General features: G+C 40.7%; 10 protein-coding genes across 10 annotated transcripts; 4 read left to right on the top strand and 6 right to left on the bottom strand.

Moving 5' to 3' along the window:
* Positions 1–5: 5 nt before the first annotated feature.
* Positions 6–777, bottom strand: V1514DRAFT_339027 (uncharacterized protein). The gene is made up of 2 exons (XM_066928916.1): positions 642–777; positions 6–609 (listed from the first exon to the last, which is right to left on the bottom strand). Exons 1-2 carry the CDS (start codon positions 708–710, stop codon positions 28–30), a joined length of 651 nt encoding a protein of 216 aa, XP_066780680.1. The 5' UTR covers positions 711–777; the 3' UTR covers positions 6–27.
* A 1,232-nt stretch (positions 778–2,009) lies between these two features.
* Positions 2,010–2,781, bottom strand: V1514DRAFT_322794 (acyl-CoA N-acyltransferase; the record flags this gene model as incomplete). The annotated part of the gene is made up of 3 exons (XM_066926139.1): positions 2,010–2,193; positions 2,249–2,564; positions 2,643–2,781. 3 exons carry the CDS (start codon positions 2,779–2,781, stop codon positions 2,010–2,012), a joined length of 639 nt encoding a protein of 212 aa, XP_066780679.1.
* A 3,222-nt stretch (positions 2,782–6,003) lies between these two features.
* On the bottom strand, positions 6,004–7,324 carry V1514DRAFT_233494 (uncharacterized protein). Its single transcript, XM_066924741.1, has 3 exons — positions 7,099–7,324; positions 6,940–7,034; positions 6,004–6,877 (listed from the first exon to the last, which is right to left on the bottom strand). The coding sequence occupies exons 1-3, from the start codon at positions 7,178–7,180 to the stop codon at positions 6,347–6,349; spliced, it is 708 nt and encodes a 235-aa protein (XP_066780678.1). The 5' UTR covers positions 7,181–7,324; the 3' UTR covers positions 6,004–6,346.
* Positions 7,325–7,751: 427 nt separating this feature from the next.
* Positions 7,752–9,240, bottom strand: V1514DRAFT_339014 (uncharacterized protein). The gene is made up of 2 exons (XM_066928915.1): positions 8,918–9,240; positions 7,752–8,846 (listed from the first exon to the last, which is right to left on the bottom strand). The coding sequence occupies exons 1-2, from the start codon at positions 9,179–9,181 to the stop codon at positions 7,866–7,868; spliced, it is 1,245 nt and encodes a 414-aa protein (XP_066780677.1). The 5' UTR covers positions 9,182–9,240; the 3' UTR covers positions 7,752–7,865.
* Positions 9,241–9,550: 310 nt separating this feature from the next.
* On the top strand, positions 9,551–10,374 carry V1514DRAFT_339012 (uncharacterized protein). Its single transcript, XM_066928914.1, has 6 exons — positions 9,551–9,687; positions 9,766–9,849; positions 9,908–9,913; positions 9,979–10,074; positions 10,126–10,162; positions 10,225–10,374. The coding sequence occupies exons 1-6, from the start codon at positions 9,641–9,643 to the stop codon at positions 10,333–10,335; spliced, it is 381 nt and encodes a 126-aa protein (XP_066780676.1). The 5' UTR covers positions 9,551–9,640; the 3' UTR covers positions 10,336–10,374.
* Positions 10,341–13,219, bottom strand: V1514DRAFT_339008 (uncharacterized protein). The gene is made up of 7 exons (XM_066928913.1): positions 12,782–13,219; positions 12,651–12,704; positions 12,523–12,577; positions 12,175–12,440; positions 11,749–12,112; positions 11,554–11,675; positions 10,341–11,497 (listed from the first exon to the last, which is right to left on the bottom strand). Exons 1-7 carry the CDS (start codon positions 12,944–12,946, stop codon positions 10,496–10,498), a joined length of 2,028 nt encoding a protein of 675 aa, XP_066780675.1. The 5' UTR covers positions 12,947–13,219; the 3' UTR covers positions 10,341–10,495.
* V1514DRAFT_339000 (phospholipase A2) lies at positions 13,064–14,647 on the top strand. Its single transcript, XM_066928912.1, has 6 exons — positions 13,064–13,378; positions 13,480–13,594; positions 13,648–13,853; positions 13,932–13,997; positions 14,064–14,147; positions 14,217–14,647. The coding sequence occupies exons 1-6, from the start codon at positions 13,225–13,227 to the stop codon at positions 14,600–14,602; spliced, it is 1,011 nt and encodes a 336-aa protein (XP_066780674.1). The 5' UTR covers positions 13,064–13,224; the 3' UTR covers positions 14,603–14,647.
* A 138-nt stretch (positions 14,648–14,785) lies between these two features.
* V1514DRAFT_338998 (P-loop containing nucleoside triphosphate hydrolase protein) lies at positions 14,786–16,141 on the top strand. Its single transcript, XM_066928911.1, has 4 exons — positions 14,786–15,022; positions 15,080–15,151; positions 15,227–15,407; positions 15,481–16,141. The coding sequence occupies exons 1-4, from the start codon at positions 14,988–14,990 to the stop codon at positions 15,769–15,771; spliced, it is 579 nt and encodes a 192-aa protein (XP_066780673.1). The 5' UTR covers positions 14,786–14,987; the 3' UTR covers positions 15,772–16,141.
* Positions 16,081–17,197, bottom strand: V1514DRAFT_338996 (uncharacterized protein). The gene has a single exon (XM_066928910.1). The coding sequence runs from the start codon at positions 17,111–17,113 to the stop codon at positions 16,343–16,345; it is 771 nt and encodes a 256-aa protein (XP_066780672.1). The 5' UTR covers positions 17,114–17,197; the 3' UTR covers positions 16,081–16,342.
* Positions 17,198–18,106: 909 nt separating this feature from the next.
* V1514DRAFT_338993 (ABC-2 type transporter-domain-containing protein) lies at positions 18,107–22,933 on the top strand. Its single transcript, XM_066928909.1, has 5 exons — positions 18,107–18,689; positions 18,744–20,207; positions 20,254–22,120; positions 22,176–22,376; positions 22,435–22,933. Exons 1-5 carry the CDS (start codon positions 18,261–18,263, stop codon positions 22,815–22,817), a joined length of 4,344 nt encoding a protein of 1,447 aa, XP_066780671.1. The 5' UTR covers positions 18,107–18,260; the 3' UTR covers positions 22,818–22,933.
* Positions 22,934–23,290: the final 357 nt, after the last annotated feature.

The raw sequence follows: 23,290 nt of genomic DNA, 5'->3' as shown, positions 1-23,290 counted from the left end.
CCATCTACTGTCCCTGGGCCTGGGACACTACGCATAGGCTCTCCTCAACCGGACCATCTCCCAGATGACTGCCTCATCACCAGCCAAGGCTCTCTTGCCCAAATCACTGACTTCAAGAGGACGCACGTTTCTCTTTCGGCACCGAGGACTACCTGATGTGATTTGATTTTTGAGACTTTGGAAATTGTGATGCCCATATGTATTGTGTAGGAGCAGCAGATCTGTTTTTGTTTTGGTGTCATCTTGTGCTGCAAATGCTGATTTTGTTACACCCGTAATCTTTTTAGGCTGGTTTAATGTTAGATGACCGTTTATGTATCTACCGAATTGATATAACTGTCTACTATCCTTAGCTAAAACTGCAAAATCTTCTTCTGTTTTCGTCCAGATATCATAGTTGTTATCCTTTTTTAGACATTTCGGAGAAATTAAATTCATACCAATAGTTGGTACTATTCTGACATTTCTCAGAGTTATTTTAAAACTCTTTATCTCCTTTATTGTTTGTAATTGAGATTGGCACATTTTCAAGATATCCCCGAATTCGATGCATACTTCGAGTACATATGTGCAAAGCTTGCCGGAAAGCGCATGAAGCCCGCTGATTCCCTCAAAAAAAAAAAAAAAAAAAAAAAAAAAACTTGAGCGCGATACTTGTGTTTTGAATTGAATATGCGTACCATTATTTTGCGTGGATGAAGGTGATGCATGAGGAAGGGAAACTGTTTATTGTTTTTGTTGCTCTGGCAATATGTAAACACAATAGGAAAAAAGGGCTCCGTGCGTTTTTACACTTTTCGCAAATGTTCCCCTGATTATTTATATTGTTAACTATAATTTTTTTTATTCATTCCATTTAGAGTGTAGAAGTTAATCAAGAAATGACAATCGATACATTAATTAATTTTGCGAGTCAATAAATGTTAACGAGCGGATGATACGCTTGAGGTATACGGAGAAAGTAATGCCTAAAAATGAACGTTGCCTTGTATGCCCAGTTCACGGGTAAGGTTGGACACGATTACGAATTTACTATACAGACGTATCCTTCCTATATTTGTATAGTTATTTGTAAGACTTTGGGCTTATTCGTATAGTAACCGTATTTTCTATTTAAGTATGACTATCACCAAAAAAATATTATTATACAAATCTGGCAAAAATGTTTATCGTAAATGAAGTCACGTACTGACTATTATTTTTTTATTTTTATCGTATCGTATCGTAATCGGTATTTGCATACAAATATCAATAACAAATATTCACGTATCGTGTCCTTACGGCAACAACAACAACAACAAAAAAAAAAAAAGAAGTTATAAAACTTATCAACTTGAAGAAAACTCGTTTAATTCTGCTTAGCAGAAACGTTATAAACATGGCAACCCATGTAAGAATAGTGTTAATGTGACATAATTGCTACTGCCGACACGCTCTGACCAATTCTACCGCTCACAACCCTGAGTGGGCAACCTACAAAGCTAACTTGCGCGACTGCCAACAAGCGACATAACAACTGTTGGAAGAAGAAGGATCTTTTTGTATTTATTCGTCAATATGCGTTGTACTATCTAAGCAAGGAAGGATATACTAACTATAACAATCATGATCGCCGAACAAAAAGCAGAAGTGAAGATATGTCTCAGGTAAAGCCTCGCAAAGATTAAAAAGCTAGCTACCCTCAAAGATACCAGCTTAATCTAAGATACAGCAGTAATAAAACTACGGTAATACTTAAGGGACAGTTCTCGGACAAAATGGTCTATAGTGATTAAGGTTTTCGTGTTGCTAATCATAGAGACTTTCAATTACAACGTACCTAGTACCGTGCTACGTAACTAGGCTAGTAGCTAGAAGATTGAAGCCCATTAACACGTATCAAGACTACATCCGACAATAATCACAATTACGCGCACGGGGTCTAAGTCGTCCGGTACTCGTTATGTTACCATTGTTCCCGTTTCTATCTCTAGAACCTGTATGAAGCTGTTTCCGGCTTTTCATGTCTATCAGTTTTGTTCTTTCGCAAAGACTTGCCTAATATCTTTTAAGGACTTGATCTGCTTGCCGTCTTTGTCAAAGTTGTCCTCACTCAGCCAAAGCTCGAAGGCTTTCTTGACAAGAGGCCAATCATCATCAGTAATGCTGAGCCATGCAGTATCTCGACGCCTTCCCTTAAAGATCATATGCTTCCTGATGAAGCATTAGTGTCACTCACTTCTTTGAGGTAATAATTCTATCAAGTTACCTAAAAATGCCCTCAAAAACAAATCCCAGGCGCTCAGCAGCTGCAAGACTAGATTTGTTTAGATGATTGGCTTTCCACTCAACTCTCAGATATCCAAGGTCCTCAAACGCATGCTTGATGATCAGGTAGAAGGCTTCAGTTGCAGCCCGGGTTTGCTTGAGCTGTTCGCCAAAAATGATACTTCCAATCTCAATTCTTCGGTGACTTGGCACAATATTGAGATACGACATTTGACCAACAGGTTCCGATTTTGGGTCATCTCGTGGACCAGAGAGGACGGTGTAACAGAAAGGGTCGTTCGTCTTGCTAAGATCCTCTACGGTCTCCCTCTACTCCTGCTGGTCGATACAGGCACCTCTAAGCATATATGCCTATAGGTGGCTGTTCTCCTCACCTCCGAGATGCTTCCAACTCGAACCTGCGTGGGAAGGCTCTAGGGGCATGCGCGACGTATAGTGGCCGTCAATGGTAGCCCGGGAAGGTAGTGACGCTGTGCCAGATGAAGTGATAGGGCCATTAGGTTGGTCGCTCATGATTGTAGCTTTTTGTTTTGTTGAAGGATGAAGTGCCAAAGTAGATTGACAGGTTGATATCAAAAGGTCGCGCTCCGAGTCATTATTCGATTAGAGTTTCGTGCGCCTTTTAGCTACAAGCATTTTTGGCAATGACGTTCGTGCCGCTCAGTCCATACCCTTTGTACGTACAAAATATGTTTAAAAAATTGGAAAGCAAAGCAAGGCAAATTGTTTTCGAGTCAAAACGACATGTTGGTTGCGACGTTAAATAATACATGAGCATTGTTTTCGCGCACACAGTTGTTGCACTTGTAATTAATTTTTAGCATTGTTTATAAGAATATAAAATAAAACGCCCCGGTATCGTCCTTGTCGTCATGAACGTAGGATGTTACAACACAACATGAGTCACCTTAAAACAAAATAAAATAACAAAATCTGCTTGCCGTTCTTGCAAATGAAATTATTTATCAAATTAACTTTGTTAACTAAAATTTAATTACGTAATATTCGGAATGTAATTATGTTCAACGTGGGGAAATCCAACACTTGTGATTTTTACAGCAGCATTTCTGTTCCGAAACAAAAGATGGAATCGTCATCAAATGAAAGTCGCGTATTTATTGGCTATTCAGGTTATAAAAACTAGCAGCTGAAAGATCTATGGCGTCTCAAGAGTGTGCAGACGCGGTCGACAAGATTGCCGCCCCAATTCGAAGAAACCGACAAAGCTAGAACAGAACTAACTCTTTGAAGGAGTATATCTCAGATTTATGCAGGGCTCACGGTGCAAATTACTCATACGACTAGAAAATATGAGGACCAAGTATGGCATTCAGGACGCGCATCTTTACAACTTGAACGAGGCAAGCTTTGCGATAGTTGTTTCATGCGTCAAAAGACGTGGCAGAGCAAAGATAGTCCAACCAGGTAACCAAATGGGCAACGGTGATCGACGGAATGAGTGCGGGATGGTCGGGTGCGTTCTGTCGTTTATCTGGTTAAAGGGTGTCTACCACCTTGTCAGTTGGTACACGGAGAGCAAGCTTCTACGCGAATTGGGTCGGGAAACTTACCAAGAACGGATGTACCAACAACGAGACGTTACCTGGACTGGATTTGCCATTTTAATTGACATTCTGCTTGTCACGCCACAAGGAGCTAGCTTATTGCTATTCAACCTGAAACCGGATTTATCGAAGCTAGATGTGAAGGCCATGGACTCCTACACCGCCCAGCTCTCTGATTGTCTGTACCCACGTTTGAGTCTCCCGGACGCCGTCGAACGCGACAGAGGCCGATTTACAGTCTGATTTTATTAAAATGGAATTGCATCTCATCAAGGTAATTCTTGAATACCAATTTTTAATGCTATAGATCAGATTGCAATAAGTGCGAAAGGCAGCCCTTGTGAGGTCTGACGTTTAAGACGCTTCGAGAGGCCAACCGTGCCCCCAAGCAGGCGCCAGGAGAAACTAAAAGAACACGTTTATAGGAGGGAAAGACGAAATGTTTTAAATCAAATGCATGTAAATGAGCAGTCGGCGCAAGATTTTGCCGAGGGAAATTGGTGGTCACGAACAACAGGCTCCGCCGAGGGCGAAGTAGCATGCGCCGAAGTATCTGAACACACTGCTCGCACATGCCAGAGGAATTAATTTTAGTTGTAAGAACGGGTTTTTTTGGAAAAGAAATGATTTTATTGTAATGTTATGGTGCCTTAATTGACCTACGTTAAGTTTAGTATGATGGGCTACGAGAAACTACTATACGCTGCAAGAGTGGTCCGAGGTGTTTCAATTCAAAGCCGGATATGGCAGCAAGAAGCAACCATGTCATCAGGATGTGCAAAATGAACCTTATAATAGTATTCGACCTGATATATAACGTATTAATCTGCGGCAATTTATTCATACGCGAGAATTACACCGTCAGTATTGCATGTAGACAAGGAAGGAGTTAATATGCTTTAAAAAGAGCACAAAAAACATGACGGTTATATAACTCGAGCCTAAAATAGGCCATATATAGTTGTGGCGCTGCAGCCTCTGTGGCGGTGTGCACGTCGTTTAGCGTCTTTAGATAGCGTATACTTTGTAACCAACAAAACTAACTATACGATAATACTAGGTTCGTGTTTGCATCCAACTTGGACGTTACAATTATAATATATGCAGGACGTGGACGTGTCAGTGTACCCCTGTAATTTCTTTTCACGATGTTTTAATTTCCATGCATTCCGGCGGAATGCAAATCTAAAATTTTGCTTTTTGCCATTCTTTTTTTTTTCCTTTCTTTCATTACCCGTGTGGTCTTGGTCTTTGTTATATGCAATATTATCGTGTAGTAATATATCTTGCAATAGCATGTTATAGCTTATGTGATTTGCTTGTTAGCCAAGGTACCCACGTCATACTGGTATACGGTGCAATTAAAAACGAAAACGAAGAAAAAAAAAAAATAAACAAAGGGGTTAAAAGTTTAAAAAGACGCGGCGCAAGCGTAAAAGGAAAGTATGCGTCTTGGCAATTAAGTCCCATTTTTTTTTTTTTTTTTATTTGCAAGATACGTTAAACTAAATATTTAAAAATTGCGTTGGAATGCCACGAGCATGTCATGTCATACTCATCTTGGCTAAAATACTTCACAGTCATGGGAAAGGAAATAACTACCGAGCGCATTAATTGGTTTGCATTTATGGTATTGCATTACATAAACAGTTCATGCATTCCATGTGATTTAAGTGAGGATCAGGCTGCCAGGCGATATTCATGGTTATGCATGTCTGACAACGTAATAAATTTGTTGATCATGGTTATGCAAAACAAATGCTGGCCTCGTCTTTTTCACAAGCAATATTTGCAGGAACGCATGCATCTCTCATTCATTAAACAATAAACTAAATTTCAATTTCAACGACGCCTTGTTGTCATAATAAATTGTATACCTTCTCTATGCAATTATGAAGGTGTGAGTGTCAAGAAAAACCAAAATAATAAGAATATAAAAAAAAATTCAAAATGTAAGCAAACCATGCCTCATCCATGAATGGCTATTAACCGTCAAGCAACTTTCCCATTCGAAATTTATTATGTTATGCTCTTTTCAGGAATGATCGATGTAAAGTCTCATCTGACTTGAGGTCGTGAACTAATTCATATTATGCCTCGGCTTAACTCGACGACGATTGAATAAACGAGCAAAAAAAAGAATAATAATAAAAATAAAAATAATAATAATTATAGCCAATTAAGGATAGTTTTGTTCGATAAAATCACGCGTCTGAAAAAGTAAACCCCCGAATTTTGAAATAGAAATAAAAAAAAAAACACAACACAACAATTTCAAGCAAGAGACGCTGTCGCCATAAAAAAATAAAAACACCTAAAAAACAAAAAACAAGAACTAAATACAAGTGAGAAAAAAAAAAAAAAAAAAAAGAAACTAAAATTAACCCAATGGTACTTTGTTAGGCCCAAATCCATAAGTAAAATATAAATGTGAAAAATAATAAAAAAAAAATGAAAAAAAAACAAATCCGGAAAGTCTTCAAAAAAGTCATAAACTATAAACGGGTCAAATTTCATTGGCATAATTCAGGTCTGACCTTGAAAGCTAATGGAATTTGGTCGTAGCATTGATCGACAAGACAATCAGTGACGGCATTGAAGTAAGCCGACGAGCACACGCACGACAAATCTGTTGGACTGCAGCCAGCCACCAGCAGCTTGGAATAGAAGCAAGACTGACCGCATTGGTTAAGACCATATGATTCCATGCGTTTAACGATATGCTTAGCCTCAGCAGGAGCTTGCACGTAAGTTGGAGCAGCAGCAGCAACATGAGCAGCAGACGCTATTGGGAATGCAGAAGATGACAAGGAGCCAAAGGCGGAAGAAGACCGTCTAATAAGTACAGAAGAAGACTGCCTGATTGGTGCAAACGAAGAAGACTGCAAAGCATGGTTGGAAATGTCGTTAAACGAGTTGCGTTTGGCCAGATGTGGGTTTGCACCAGGTTGGATGTTAAATCTAACACAGGACGAGTCTGCCAGATTTTGAGCAAACGCAACGTCCTTGGAAGAGCATTGAGAGTATAAGCAACCGTAAAGAGCCTAAAACAAGGGAAAATATTAGTATTAAAAAAAAAAAAAAAAAAAGTTGGGAGTGAATGTACATTTTGATAAATTTCATCTTTGCAAAAACATTCGACGTCAGACTGGCTACAGTCGGAGATAATTTTTGTGTTTTGAATGCATGGCTCGTAGCACGCTAAATGCAAGTTAGTTAGCAAGCATGGATAAAATATAATAGAACAAAGATAATTAAAACCAACCTGGAGCTTCGTCGAGTTCGAGAGCATTCACGAGTAAAAGAGAAAGAAGAACGAGAAAAAAGAGACCAGATAGTGAATGCATGGTTTTGTTGATGTTATGTAGATGTGGTGAAGAAATCGTTGGCGTTGGGTTGGCGTTGCGATAGTCCACGGTGCAGCCAGACGGAAAAGTTGAAAGCTATGAATAAACGAGTGACAGATTCAAGTGGTGGATGGTTGATCGGCGGAAACGATGGGCGTCACAAGCAGGACAGGTTTCAAGCGCTGATCACTTGCAATGACGATGACAAGGTAGCGATTGGACGGTGGGCGTCTTTTGTCGGTCGACGAGGAAGCTGAAATCTTGAAACAAAAGCGATCGAGCACAAACCTACCAAAATGGAGTAAATACGGGCTTGCGGTAAGAAACACTTGAGGAGTGGAGGTAAAAGAGTGCGTGAACCAAGGAAGAAAACGAAGGAGAAAAAAATGGGAAGACGGGTCGCACATAATAATTGCGGCTGCGGCCGAAGAGCCTTGGGCTGCTGCGCCCTAGCCCTGGGCCTGCTTGGGGGCCGCAGCCGCTCACGCCCACGCGCACGTGACCGCGCCGGGCCGGGCCAGCCGTGCATCTGCCATGTGGGCCCACGGGGACCATATTGCGTTTGCATTTTGGTTGCCATGTTGTCATCCACGTCTGCACATGATACTCTAGCAATACATATTTTGTCATGCGTTACGTAACTTGGCTACATTACTGCACATTGCACGTCGTCCCTATACAATCTTCACACCTTGGCCTCCGTAGCAACCACCTGCTCCACCGCCTGCTCCACCGCCTGCTCCACCGTATGCTCGTTCGCGCTAATGTGCAGGTCCGCCGGCGCCTGGCGCTCAAAGCTGCGCATCGGCCGCAACCCCCATCCTTCCAGCAGCGCCTTGTCCACGTCCCACGGCGTGCAGTCCGTCGTCAGCATCTTGTCGCCAGTGAAAATTGCGTTGGCTCCGGCCATGAAGCACATGCCCTGCTGATCGTCCGTCAGCGTGATGCGCCCGGCCGCAATCCGCACGATCGTGTGCGGCATCACGATCCGTGCCGTCGCGATCGTCCGCAGCACGCTCTTGTACTCGATCGGCTTGTTGTCGCCCAACGGCGTGCCCGGAATCGGCACCAGCGTGTTGATCGGCACGCTCTCCGGGTGCGAAGGCAGCGTGGCCAGCGTGTGCACCAGCCCAACGTGGTCGGCCTTGGACTCGCCCAGGCCCAGGATCCCGCCCGAACACACGCTGATGCCGGCCTGGTTCACGTTCGAGATTGTGTTTAGTCGCTCGTCGTACGACCGCGTCGTGATCACGTTGCCGTAAAACTCGCGCGACGTATCCACGTTGTGGTTATAAGCCGTCAGGCCGGCGTCCTTGAGCTCGGCCGCTTGCTTGTCATCCACCATGCCCAACGTCACGCACACTTCCAGTCCCATGCCCCGCACTTCCTGTATCATTTCCTTAATGTCTCGCAAGTTCGACTTGCGGCCTTTCATGTCGCGCCATGCTGCTCCCATGCAAAACCGAGTCGACCCGTTATCTCGTGCCTCGCGTGCCGCTTTAAGCACAGATCCCAGCGTTACCAACTTGGACGCCTTCAATCCCGTGTCGTACCGGCTCGACTGGGCGCAGTACGAGCAATCCTCACTGCATCCGCCCGTCTTGATGCTCAGCAACGTGCACAACTGAACCTGACTGGCATCATGATACTTTCTATGCACCGTGCTCTGCAACCACGTGAAAACAACCCTCGGTCAATATTCTTCAAATGTAAATAATATATATATATCCAACCTACCGCGTTATAAACAAGTTCCAAAAGAGGCGAGTCGTAAATCTCTGCAATCTCTTCCCTAGTCCAGTCATTACGTGGTGCTGATGCATTAACAGCTCGTTCCAAAACTCCGCCGTTCTTCTTGACAACCTTTGAACCTGCGTCATCATGATTCTCCACTGCAATCGCAATCTGCCGCACGCTACCGCCATATCGCATGCTTGCCCTCATGCCACTTTGAATCACTGCAGGCCGGCAGAGCGAGCTTAACATTTTAATCAACACCATTATTCTATTAGATGTATTCTTTCGTTTGGCGCCTTGTTATAAAAAGTGTTCAAATCGTTTGCATATGAACAAACAAAAAAAAGTGACCAGGATTTTCTGATGGCCGGCCCGCCGCCCCCATTTTTACCCGGCCTGGTTCCTATCTCTCCACCAACAAAAAAAAAGAGTAACTTCAACTTAAATTAGTTCATTGTCAACGTTTAAAGAGTAAACAATCTTGGTGACTGCACATTACGAATATAATAATAAGAAAAAATATTGACAATAATTTAATTAGACTTCAATTTTTTATCTAATATACATTTTCAATACATGGTTGGCGTCCAAATCGCTTGTCCGATATAACCCAACATTTATTGGCCCAAGTTCATTACATAATTTGTAATTTGTAATTCAAAAATCAAATTCATTTTTATTTGTTCGCCGTACAAGTCCTGCAAATAAAAAAAACCATTAATCATGTCAACCTCATCAAGTTCTAAAAAGAGAGCCAATCTTGTTGTGCCGTATGAGACCATAATACAGTCTTGTTTACAAATTTTTAATATTGGGTTTGATGTTAACCGTGTGCGTCATATTAATAGCTACGCCCCCGTGGAGCCCAAAAAGAAGGAAGACGTGTCTGCTCTGTTATCAACCACGTTGCCCATGGTGGCATTATTTCTCAAGTATTTTGCAATTGAAAGTAAACGCTTATAAAAAATTAAATGCTAATTGAATGTCTAGAAACAAGTAATCAATTGCTTGCGGCCGTATTATCCGTGGATAATGTGTCTAATACCCCATGTTTTTTTTAGGTTAGTTGGCTGGTCTGCATTACTTGTAGCCATCCAATCATGGCTTAACGAAACTGAAGATTCACAACCTGCTCAGCCAGGTTGGATCAAAATTATGTACGCCTCTCCCCTGAGTCCCTGTGTTCTTCAGTTGCTAACATTTCATAGCTTGTCAATTTCCGGACTCTTGGTCTGCTACATGGACGTATGTTTTTACCATCAGCAAGTCATTTGATTCATGTTGTTTCTCGCTAACCATACGCACAGGTTTTGTTGCCCAAAAGCAATTTCGCAACCGTTTTGTCCGGCGGTGGCGCGCCCTCATCTGGCGCAGTCACTACCCGCCTGTCTTTCGCTCCTAAGCCTACGGCTGTCTAAATTTGTACAATATACATAATATTTATATTCATATTCATATACATTATACGTATACACAATTACGTTTCATTCTCTTTTTTCCTTCGCCCTTTTTTTTTTTTTTTTTTCAATTGCTCTCATATATGCCTATTAATCCCACATCATTTCTTGTCGGCTTCGTTTAATCCGGATCAAAGATTGAATAACAATTCGCCAAAATCGTCTCCACAATAACCCCATGAGCTTGCGCATCTCTTGCATTGCCACCTAATAATGATGGCCCCCAAACAACTGCCAAGTTAGTGATTGACATGCGATTGGCAGCAAACCGGTCTTGCACTCGGTACAAATGGAAAACCAGATATTTTAACGTTGTATAATTGGCATCCGGCAGGTCATTAATTAATAAATGCAACGCATCCCTGCGATTATTATCATCCGCAATCTTGGACGCGCTCACCATGTCACTGTACATTTCAGATGTCAACAACGGATTGGGTAGTTCCCTGAAGTATAACTTGAGTAACGATGCCACCGCGTGCACGTCGTTATGAAACGTTGATCGATTGCCAAAGTCAACCAAAAACGGATCCCCAGTTTCAAACACGTTTTGCAAATATTCAATTTCTGATGCCGTCCCGTTAACCCTGTAAATGCCTTCCGTATCCAACCCGAATTTGTCAATGGCTTCAATACATTTGATGACAATCACCGGTGCCACCACAGTCTCAATATTTAATCGTGACCGTTCTTGTTCCATCAAAAAATCTAAGGGCACGCCAAAAATGTGACTTCTGATTGCACCATTACCTCCACCACCGCCATTTGATTCTCCGTTATACTGTTGCAGACCGGTTGACGCCTGCGAAGGTATAGCGGCCTCGGAAAAGGACGTCTGCGTGGCTAATGGTACCGGCACAACCGGAATAGAAGATCCGCTCAATTGGTTTTCTTCACTCAATCTCGATTGAGTCGTATACGACGAAGTCTGCCCTTTTAATGAAGGCGTCGCATTAACTGCTGCCACTCCGGTCGCCACAGCAGCAGTGGCAACGGCTGCTGACGGTCTGGCCTGTTGTTCATTCGCTCTAGATGGCGGAATCTGCCTTGCTGTAGTTTTTGCTGATCCGGTCGACGTCAAGGTCGATCTCGACGGAGAACGCTTATACGATTCCGCCAGGGCCTAACCATAACCTGTTAATGTCTTTTAAATCTCTAACAGCAAAAGACAATTCGTACCTTGTGTTGTTTATATTCAATTTCTGGCCTGCGAAGAACCGCACCAGATCCTTGTTTTAAAATAAATTCATAAGTATCATGATCATTATCGACCTCATTTGCAATCTGAGTCAAACTTCGTGCTATACAAGAGACGATTTAGTACATGCACAGGAAAAAAAAAAAAAAAAAAAAAAGCCAGTGGGATTATCTTACGAATGACGCTACCCTTCTTCATCGGAGAAACGGTCAATCCATTACTAAGACTCAACACCTCGCTGATGTTTGAGTAACGTTGAAAATGCAAGGCAAGCCCGGCATCGAACGAGGCAAGCAAATTCCGCAATTGCCTGACTGTATCCGGTCGAAGAATTTTCAACAAATCGTTTAACAAGTTTTTAGCAGTTTGAACTTTCAATTTGTAGTCTGCATCCGCAGCTAATACTTTCTTGTGCAATTCTTCTTCATGCTGAGGTCCAGTTTTGTTACTCTTAAATTTCAACCCCACGCTGCGCTTGCTCGGATCTCCAATTCTAACCCGATCAAATTCATCACATAATGAATCGTATTTTCCTTTAGTCTAAATAAAAAGACGTTGGTTAGTTAAATCAATCTCACAAACACTGAATTTTAAACACGTACTTTTTCAGCCGCCTGCTCGGCATCAATAACATTCTTCTCGTTTCGTAATCCGGTTTCTTTAAGTACTTTTCTCGCCTTTTCCGTGGATTTGCAAAGATCTGATAAGTCGTCGTACATTTTATTTAACTCACTTGCAAACTTATTGCTGTGTTCGGCCAATTGCTCATGCACGCGTGTGGCCTCGTCGAAATGAGAAGAAAATGAATCCTGGCGACCGTCTGGCTTACGGATGGCTTCTTGAGACGATCGAACTAACCTTTTCAATGCTGATTAAAAAAAAAAAAAGAAAAAGGCAAAAAATATTAGCTTTATTTTAGTACTTGGTGAATTATGAAAAAATGTACTTACACTGTGCATGTTCTTCTTCAAGCGACGCTCGACGTTTCAGAAAAGCAGCGTAATCCTATTTATTGTTAATATCGCACATGAATATGTCCCATAGATCATTGACTTGTCAAAAGTTTTAAGACACATACCCTTCCTGACACGATGCTTTGCTTGAGTCGTTTCAAAAGAATGTTGACTCCGACCTTTCGAGACAATAATATCAGCATTTTTTCCTATTTTCCAACTATTGCTTTGTTCTGTTAACATTAAATCCACTCACGTCCGAATTTAATATTGCCTTGATTCGTTCTTGATCCAATTCATTGAATCCAGAACCAGCTGCGATAGTGGTTGATGTCGTCGCCCTGGTACCGGTATCCGGACCAGCGAACTCGGTCGATGATGGCTGTGTACCGGTTGCCGAAGCTGTCGTCAAACCAGCCATCACGTACACAAATGATGATAAGTATGGCCTCTGGTTTATTAAACTCGTACTTTTTTTTTTCTGTTTTTGAGGAAAACAATTCACGCAGATAAATAAAATATATATAAGGGTAGTGATGCGATTTAAAAATAACGCCTTTTTTGGTTTACCGAATTAAGATTGAAAGTTAGCCTTTAATTATTGGTAGTTGCAATAATAATAAGCAGCCAATCTGAAAATTTAAAAAAAATAAAAAAAAAAATAAAAATTTCATAAACCAAAAAATCACTGAAGATTGGATGGATTCTAATCAAGAATTGACCAGGTTACTTAAATCAGCCATTAGGCTGCATCATGATCTGTCACCCAACTTTGTGCCCGTCGTCAACACGGTGCCGACTGCGGTTCAGTTTTTACGTCAAGTAAATTCAAACCAGCCAATTGTTTATGCTGGTAAGTTGAAGTAATATAGTCATTACCTGGTATATGATACATGGTGGCACCCTGCAAGGTGCAAGGTGCAAGGTGGTTAATGTATGTAAATTAATTTAAAGCATCTGCGTTTCAATGGCCGGCGTTAGATGCCAACTCAGATCACCGGTGGTCAAGGAAATACCTTCTCTCTGCCATGAAAGATGCCATAATCCCGGTAACAGAGACACCTCTAGGGTCAGTACAGGTTTAAATATCACAGTCAGTACAGGTCTAATCATCATTTTCAGCAACGCAGATGCTCCTCTGGACGGCAAAGTGTTTGTGCAACCACACATGAGCCTCATGAAATTCGAAGACTTCATGTGCAAGTTATTGGATCCCAACGATAGCACGGTATACTACATGCAATCACAAAACAACAACATGGCAACCGAATTCCCACAACTGGCTGACGACGTGGAAATGGGCATACCATGGGCCAGTGAAGCGTTAGGTAATCTTTGCTTAACCTCACTTCACATATTTTTTTTTTTTTTTCGTTAAAGAAAGAGAATGTTAACTTACTAGACAGGTAGTAATCCAGAAGCCGTGAATATATGGATTGGTGGTGGCGAAAGTATCACAAGTCTTCACAAAGGTAATTTCAAAGCCGTTCAACAGATCTTGTTTAGTTAATACTTTATTTATTGTTATTATACCCCAGATCATTACGAAAATCTGCATGTTCAAATATTGGGAAAGAAAATATTTAAGCTTATTGCTCCGGTTGAACATATTTGCGTGAAAGGTATTCAATGAATCAAATAGAGTTTGCATAATATCCTGACTTTTTTTCTTTGAAAAAAAATAATTAAAGAGACCATGCTTGAGCAAGCAACATACGTTAAGACCGACTGCGGATTTGAAATCAAGCGAGATGAAGAAGCAGGCAAAGTGCCATGGCCTACCATGGACCCAGACGGCAACAGTCGCGACCATATCGACAAGAAGGACAAGGATGAATGGGGACAAAACTGCCGAATACTTGAAGTCGTTCTCAATCCTGGAGACATACTTTATTTGCCAGCCTTGTGGTATCATAAGGTATCTCAGGTCGCTGATGACGACGGGCTGTGTTGCAGCGTGAACTTGTGGTACGACATGGACTTCTCCGGCCCTTTGTGGCCGTACATGAACTTTGTACGAAATTTTTCCCGACATTTGGTTGGCGAAAAAGAATTTAAAGACCTTGATGATTTATAATATAGACCTAGTATTTAAGTAAATAATAAATTGCGTAACTAACGGTTAGGTATTATACAATCAACAATTTGCAAATTTAATAGTTAACTACTATGTGATTCGTAAGTTGACCCGCAGTTGCGCCCCCGAAAAGTCGTTTAATTAAATGAATTGGAATAATTGTTCACGCTCGCCCCCCTTTCTCGTATATAGACATAATAGATCAGTGATTAGTTATTAGTTATAGTATTTAGAATTGCTAAATTAGACGCTTTAAATTGTGTTAAATTAAGATTTTTTTTAATAATCTGATTTTCTTTCTTTGTGTGTCACGGTCCCCTTTTTGTTTATATAATTCAGTTTGATTTATTTGTGGCCCCAGTTCTGGACGTTCTTTACAACCACAATGCAGAGTATCAAATGTGTGGTTACCGGTGATGGGTAAGAAAAGTGTTTGCTTATCTATTTTTTTTTTATCGTATACTGACTATAAATTAGTGCCGTTGGCAAGACTTGTCTTCTTATAAGTTATACGACAAATGCATTCCCAGGGGAATACATCCCCACCGTGTACGTTCTTAAAAAAAAAAAAAAAAAAGAAAAAAAAAATTTTTTAATGTCATGATACTGACTGATTGGAATCAGATTTGATAATTACTCCGCAAACGTCATGGTTGATTCAAAGCCAATAAACTTGGGATTATGGGATACGGCAGGTCAAGAAGATTATGATCGGTTGCGCCCATTATCGTACCCACAAACCGGTGTTTTCCTTATTTGCTTTTCACTGGTCAGCCCTCCCTCGTTGGAAAATGTTCGAACAAAAGTACGTGTTTTTTTTTTTGTTTTTAGGTGATCTTTAAAAATTTATGGCTTGATAACTAATTTGTTTGCTGCAGTGGTACCCAGAAATTTCACATCATGCTCCCAATACTCCCATCATTCTTGTCGGGACAAAATTAGATCTTAGAGAAGACAAGGAAACAATTGATAAATTACGAGAAAAAAGAATGACCCCAATTACGTACCCGCAAGGCCTGCAAATGGCAAAGGACATTCATGCGGTTCGGTACCTGGAATGTTCGGCCTTGACACAAAAGGGTTTAAAAGCTGTATTTGATGAAGCCATAAGAGCGGTTCTCATGCCAGCAGCGCCAGTAAAGAAACAGAAGAAATGTGTCATATTATAAAACAAAACAAAGCATTATACACAGTGTTCTTTTTTTTTTTTTGTTTTTTGGCAAGCTTGTTTGCAATTTGTCCTTTAAAATATTTTTATTTTCTGTTATGGTTTAGTTTCATGATTTTTTGGGAGTTTTTGTTTATGCCGTTATTTTTGGTATATTGTTAAGTTTATTTTTTATATTTCTTTTTTTTTATTAATAACACTGATAAATTAACTTAGAACTACTTTCATTACTGCCACATCTGCTCGTTTGCGTTAGTTTCTTTATGTAGCAGCATGGTGGTTTGTTTTATTTTCATTGATTTATCCTACTCGTAGTTTTTTTAGTTTCTTGCGCATAATTTTGCGCCACAGTTTTATATTTGGTTCTGAGCTCTATAGATTGAAAATATATCGGTAATATACAAAGAAAACACAAAAAAAACCAAAGTCCGAGAGAAATAACAGAGTACGATCGAAACACCTTTTGACATGCAAACCAAATCTGAAAAGCAAAGAAAAACAACAACAGCAACAAAACACCGGCCTTTTTTTTTCCAAAAAAAAAAAACCCCGATTTGCTTATAAAAAGTACATTAGTTGATCCTTGTCATTCTAGATGGATGAACAAATGATTCTGCTGACTCTGGTGTTTTGTTATTTGATTGAACGTTTGCCTTTTCTCTAGATTTTACAACACTGGCTTGCTTAAGTTGACTTCGCTCTTCTTCAAGTTTCTCATTCTTTTCTTTAAGCTTTTGCTGTCTTGATTCACCCTTGCCGCCACCGCCAGCGGTGAGTTCGATATTGATTCGTCTTCCGCCATAGTCAGTATGGTGAAGTCTTAAGCAAGCTTTCATTCGCTTGGACGCATCAGAGCCAATAAATTCTGCAAACGCAAATCCTTTCACTCTGCCGGTTTTTTTATCCGTCGGAATTCTAATCACATCGGGCTTGCATGCGGCAAGGTGTTCGTTTAATAATTCCTGAGTAGCACTGTACGGAAGATTGCCCACAAAAACAATAAACCTTGCACCTTTAATCTTCGTGTCTACTGTTGGTTCTTGCATTTTTGGCTTTTTGGTTTCCACTTGTGACTCGGTAGTTTCAGCTTTTCGCTTGCGACTTTTTAATGATTCAGTTTCAGCATCAGATCGAAGTTGTTCTTTTTTCCGTTCTTGTTCCTTCTTTTCTTTTTTAATTTCTTTCTCCTTTCTGGCTTGTTCCTTTTGTGCTTTTATAACCTTGATTTCTTCCTCTGGTGCTTTTTGCTTAACATATTTCTCTCCTTTCCTGGCTGCAGTCCGAAAATTGTCTGCTCTTTGTTTGCGTTTAGATATTTTTTTAAAAACTTGTTGTTCCAACATTGCTTGAAAAAATTTCAAACTTTCAAAAAAAAAAATATCGGTGCCGTGTAATGGTGAAGAGTTGAATCTGATGTTTTCGTCGTGATGTATAATTTTTTTTGATTCAAATAAAAATCTTTGCCAGCCTAAAACCTAAATAAGCTTCATCGGGTTAGGTTAATGATTTTCAATATTGAAATCAACAAACGGTTCGACTGCCAAAAAAAAAAAAAAAAAAATCAAAGTTTTACAATACAGAATAATGTATAGAACATTTTTATCATGTAAATGGTTTATAATTCGATGCTGGTAATAGAAGTGCATTGTGAATAAGTAAGTACAACCACGATGACACTGTTTTTCCAGACATAGTTGAACATTAAATTCGTAATAGTCAATTAATTTTTAAAAACATAAAAGCCAAAAAACAAAAAATAAAATTAAGACAAGTTCACAACATATTCACATTACGTAGTTATACCTCAAACTGTCGTAAAAAGCATCATTTAGAGCAGAATTGCAAATTACACAACTTAGCACCATAAATGGGGTAATAATCATGCCGTGCTGAAGACAGCTATAGGGCAACATTTGATCCATAGCTAAACTTTTTGAACCACAGTGAGACATGTCCAACGATTGGGTTCCAGAAACGAGATAATTGGATAAATCACACCCGAATCGCAACTCCATCAACATTGATATTAGATCTGAGAAGAAAAGGAAAATTTTGAATTGGCGTGTCTAATAATTTGTTCATTTTCATGAACATGTATAGAGACGCACAACTAGTTAGTAGACTAAAAACCGCTTACATAACAAGCGGCGACGGTCACGTGCGTGGCATCGTCCCATCAATGGGATATTTCGCCCTGCCGCTTACATGAGACGGGCCGAATTACCGAGTTCCCGGCCCGGGGCGTTTTCGGCATGTAATTAAGGTTGAACCCCTGGCTTGCGGTTGTTAAAAGAAGGATTCGTTGTGCAAGGCCAATTTTGTCCGTCTGCTCAAATAAACGTTATATGCCATTGATGGTCATTGTTGAACACCATCTCGGAAAATGGTGCTGAAAATTTCAAACGCCACTGCCACTACCGGGATACATGGTTGAGTACTTAAGTACAATGGCTTGCGTGCATTCTGGTCAAAGTACCGCGTTCAATCGTTATGGCTTCTCCAAACCAGCTCGAGTCTCAGGACGATGATGTTCTTGAATCCTTCAACCGGGAACAAATCCATCAAATTGCTACTCATGAATTGGAAAGGCTTGAATCGTTGTCCAGAGTACTCTCTAATCGCTCCGCGGGCCAAGCTTCAGACGACCTTGATGCAGAGGATTTTAAGCTCGAGAAAGTGCTGCGAAATGCCAACAATGCCAACTCAAGGGACGGAATCAAAGACAGATCGATTGGCGTAATGTTTAAAAGCCTGACTGTAGTCGGCGTCGATGTCGCGACTACCTCATTGTTCACCTTAGGCGAGTTACTTAGTGCGCCATTCAGAATCAGAGAAGCCATCAAGTCAGTTCGCAATAAGAAAGTCAGAAATCTTATTGAAGATTTTAACGGCGTCGTGAATAAGGGAGAGATGCTACTGGTAAGTTGGCCACGGTTTTTTTGTAATTGGGTTGCATAATTACTAACCATTTAGGTCCTTGGTCGTCCCGGTGCTGGCTGTTCAACATTTCTACGCTCTATCGCAGGTGAAATTGATAGTTTTGTATCAGTCAATGGCGAAATATCTTATGACGGTGTTGACCAATTTACCATGAAGCGTCGCTTCAAGGGTGACGTTTTGTTTTCTGCCGAATCAGATATACATTTCCCCACTCTTAACGTTGATCAGACTCTTTCGTTCGCAATCGACACGAAGGCTCCTGTTGTAAGGGCCGGCAATATTTCACGAGAACAGTACATCAAAGATTTTCGTAATATTCTTGGAACAATTTTTGGCTTATCTCATACGTTCAATACAATCGTCGGTAACGACTACTTTCGCGGAGTTTCTGGTGGTGAGCGCAAACGCGTGTCTCTTGCAGAAGTCTTTGCTGGCCGTGCCAAATTGATTTCGTGGGATAATTCGACTCGTGGTCTTGATGCTTCAACAGCTTTAGAATATGCTCACATTTTAAGAACAACCACAAATTTACTTAAAAATACTGCATTGGTTGCCATCTATCAGGCTGGCGAAAATATTTACCAACTTTTTGATAAAGTCACAGTATTATACTCTGGAAAACAGATTTATTTTGGAAGTATTCATAAAGCTCGTGCGTATTTTGAGCGAATGGGATATGAATGCCAACCTCGCCAGACTACGGCAGAGTTTTTGACTGCAGTCACTGATCCAGCTGGTCGATTCGTAAGGTCAGGGTTTAAAGGCCAGGTTCCTCAAACTGCTGCTCAGTTTGAAGCATATTGGAAAGCATCGGATGAATATGTTGAAATGCTTACCGAAGTCGAACAATACAGAAAGAATTTTGATCCTCAAGCCTTAAACAACTTGCATGATTCTATAGATCAGGAGCGGTCAAGTTTATTTCACACCAAAAACTCGCCATATGCGCTTCCATTTTGGAAACAAGTTGGAATTCTGACCAGACGCGGTGTTCAACGTCAGCGAGGCGATCCGGCTTATCTTATCGCTACCTTTGTTTCATCTGTTGTGCAAGCTCTTATTATTGGTTCCCTGTTCTATGACATGGCAGATACTTACAATGGATCGTTCTCGCGCGGAGGTGTTCTTTTCTTTTCTCTTCTTTTTTTCACATTGAATGCCGTGGCTGAAATGGCCATGCTCTATCCTCAACGTGAGATTGTTCAAAAACATAAACGCTTTGCATTTTATCATCCTGCGGCTGAAGCACTATCTTTTATTTTTTCTACTTTCCCTGTCAAGTTTGTAGCAATGATTTTGTTTGACTTGATTCTTTATTTTATTTCAAACTTAAATCGCAAGCCAGGTCAATTCTTTTTTTTCATGCTTATTGTGCAATTCGTGACATTTGCCATGACGACGTTTTTTCAAATGATTTCTTCATTTTCTCCAACAATCGAAATTGCAAATGCTGTTGCCGGTTTAGGGGTTATGATTGTTTTTATTTACGCTGGTTATGTAAGTAAGGAAACATTGATTTTGTGCTAAACTAACTAAATATCAGTTGATTCCTAAAGCTCTCATGCACCCTTGGTTTGGTTGGTTATTTTACCTTAACCCTATTGCTTATGGTTTTGAGGCTCTGATGTCCGGCGAGTTTCATGGCACTGAACTTGATTGTACAGCTAATCTAATTCCAACTGGCCAAAGTTATGAGAACGTGTCGATCATCAATCAAGTATGTGCTGCTACAGGATCACGACAGGGTTCGCATTATGTTCTTGGTGACAATTATCTTTCAGACTCATTTAGTTTCACATGGAGCCATGCTTGGCGAAATTTTGGAATTATTATCGGTTTTGCAATTTTTTTTATTTTCATGTATATGATTGGAAGTGAATTTACAGGGCTACAAGGAAATAATGGCGACGTGTTACTTTATCGTCGAAAGGACATTCCCAAGCATTTGGATTCTGACGAAGTTGAAATTGCAAACTCGGAAGCTAGCGACGAAAAAGATGCTACCTTTACCGACTCAGATGACGGAACTGATGATTCTTTGAAAATGAAAGAAGTTTTTTCTTGGCAACATTTAAACTATACTGTTACATTACCGAATGGAGAAGATCGTCAACTGTTATGTGATATTCAAGGTTATACAAAGCCTGGAACGTTGACAGCTTTAATGGGAGAATCTGGAGCAGGAAAGACTACGTTACTGAATAATCTTGCTCAAAGAATTAATGTTGGCGTGATTTCTGGTGATATGTTTGTTGATGGGAAACCACTTAATCCTGGGTTTAAACGCCGAACCGGTTACGTTCAACAACAGGATTTGCACGTCCCCGAGTCTACGGTTCGTGAATCTTTAAGATTTGCAGCTCTTCTCCGTCAACCTCAATCGGTTCCCGTCCAGGAAAAATACGATTATGTTGAGAAGGTTATTAAGATGCTTTCCATGGAAGAATACGCAGAAGCTGTGGTTGGACGTCTTGGACAAGGTTTGAATGTGGAACAACGCAAAAAATTATCCATTGGCGTGGAATTGGCGTCTAAACCTTCTTTACTTCTCTTTTTGGATGAGCCAACGTCTGGTTTGGATTCTCAATCTGCATGGGCAATCGTGCAACTGTTGAAGCGACTCGCTGATGCGGGGCAATCAATTCTTTGCACTATTCACCAGCCTTCTGCTACGCTATTTGAACAATTTGATAAATTATTGCTATTGAAAAAGGGCGGCAAGACGGTGTATTTTGGCAATATTGGTAAGAATTCTTCAGAATTGATTAATTATTTTGAAAGCAATGGTGCGCCCCAATGTGGTGCAGATGAAAACCCGGCTGAGTACATCTTAAACTGCATCGGTGCCGGTGCGACGGCAAATACTAATTATGACTGGCATGACATATGGACATCTTCAAAAAAATTTTCCTATCTATCAAAGGAAATTAATGATCTGCACGAGGAACTTGGCATCCTGCCTTCGCAAGAGGTATCAATAAAGTTTAGCGGAACGTTTGCTGTCAACTGGTTCACTCAGGCATCTGCGGTAACGATTCGCACCTATAAGCAATATTGGCGGGCGCCAGATTATATTATGGCCAAGTTTTTACTTTTAATCAGTTCAGGATTGTTTCAAGGATTTTCATTTTGGAATTCAGATTTCTCGCTTGCCGGTGTACAAAATCTTCTTTTTGGTGTGTTTTTATCCATTATTGTCGGAGTGCCAAATATCAATCAGCTCCAGCCTAGAGCGATTGTGTTTAGAGAAATTTATGAAGTTCGTGAAAGCCCTTCCAACACATACCACTGGAGTTGTATGATGCTTGGTTTGTTTCTTGCTGAAGTTCCTTACAATGTTCTGTTTTCAACTTTGTTCTACTTCTGCTACTACTGGCCAATTAATTTTAATCGTTCTACTGAAGCTGCTGGTATGTCATACGTTTTTTTCTTTGTCGGTTTTGTGCGGAGCTAATATTTTATCAGGTTACTTCTTTTTTGTGTACTGCATTTTATATTCATTGTTTCTCACATCGTTTGGCTTGGCAATTACGACCTTTTCGCCTGATGCTTCGACAGCTAATATCATCACTGCGATGTTAGTTTCCATGATTTTGTCTTTTTGTGGAATCTTTCAACCGTTTCGTCTTATTCCTCATTTTTGGCAATTTATGAACAGGATTTCACGTAAGTCTTTTTATTATGTTATAAGATTTGTTGCTACTGTGACTAAACTCTTTTTTAGCTTTGACATATTTTATGCAAGGATTATTGTCAAATGTTCTTCATGATAGTAAAGTGACATGTAAGCCAGCGGAGTTTAACATTTTAAATCCGCCAAGTGGTTTAACCTGTGGTCAGTATATGCAAGATTATCTTGAATCAAATGGTGGGTACATCAACAACCCTGATGCAACAGCGAGTTGTCAGTATTGCAAGTGGAGGGTTGCAGATGAATACCTTGAAACTGTCAACATCAATTATTCTAGAGACAGATGGACATCAGTTGGATATGAATGTGTGTTCATTGTTTTCAATATCTTCTTTATGTTTGCTGGTTATTACATGTTCAGAGTTATGAATCTGGGGCTTGTTGCAAGATTCAAGAAAGCCATTAAGCGAAATTAGGTTCAGTGCTTTTTGTGATATTGTGATGACTTAATACTATACTAGAATATAAGAGAATATGTTGTTTTTTTGATAGAATAAATTTTAATAATAGTGACACAAGAAAAAACTAAAAATAAAACAATCTTGAAATTTCCTATATAACCCATTTTTTTCACCTTCAGAGTAGTGTTATTTTTTTATATTTTATGATATCGCGGACTTGCTATGTATCATGAAAGTCAGACGCCGTAATAAAAGTCGAAAGTCGAAAGTCGAAAGTCGGGGGTCGGGGGTCGAAAGTCGAAAGTCGAAAGTTGAAAGTCGGGGGTCGGGGGTCGGGGGTCGGGGGTCGGGGGTCGGGGTCGGGGGTCGGGGGTCGGGGTCGGGGGTCGGGGTCGGGGTCGGGGTCGGGGTCGGGGTCGGGGTCGGGGTCGGGGTCGGGGGTCGGGTCGGGGTCGGGGTCGGGGTCGGGGGTCGGGGTCGGGGTCGGG

Source organism: Lipomyces japonicus (assembly GCF_038497905.1).
Source record: "Lipomyces japonicus strain CBS 7319 unplaced genomic scaffold V1514scaffold_89, whole genome shotgun sequence".
Classification (NCBI taxonomy): Eukaryota; Fungi; Ascomycota; class Lipomycetes; order Lipomycetales; family Lipomycetaceae; genus Lipomyces; species Lipomyces japonicus.
This window is presented reverse-complemented; position numbering and strand designations above follow the sequence as displayed.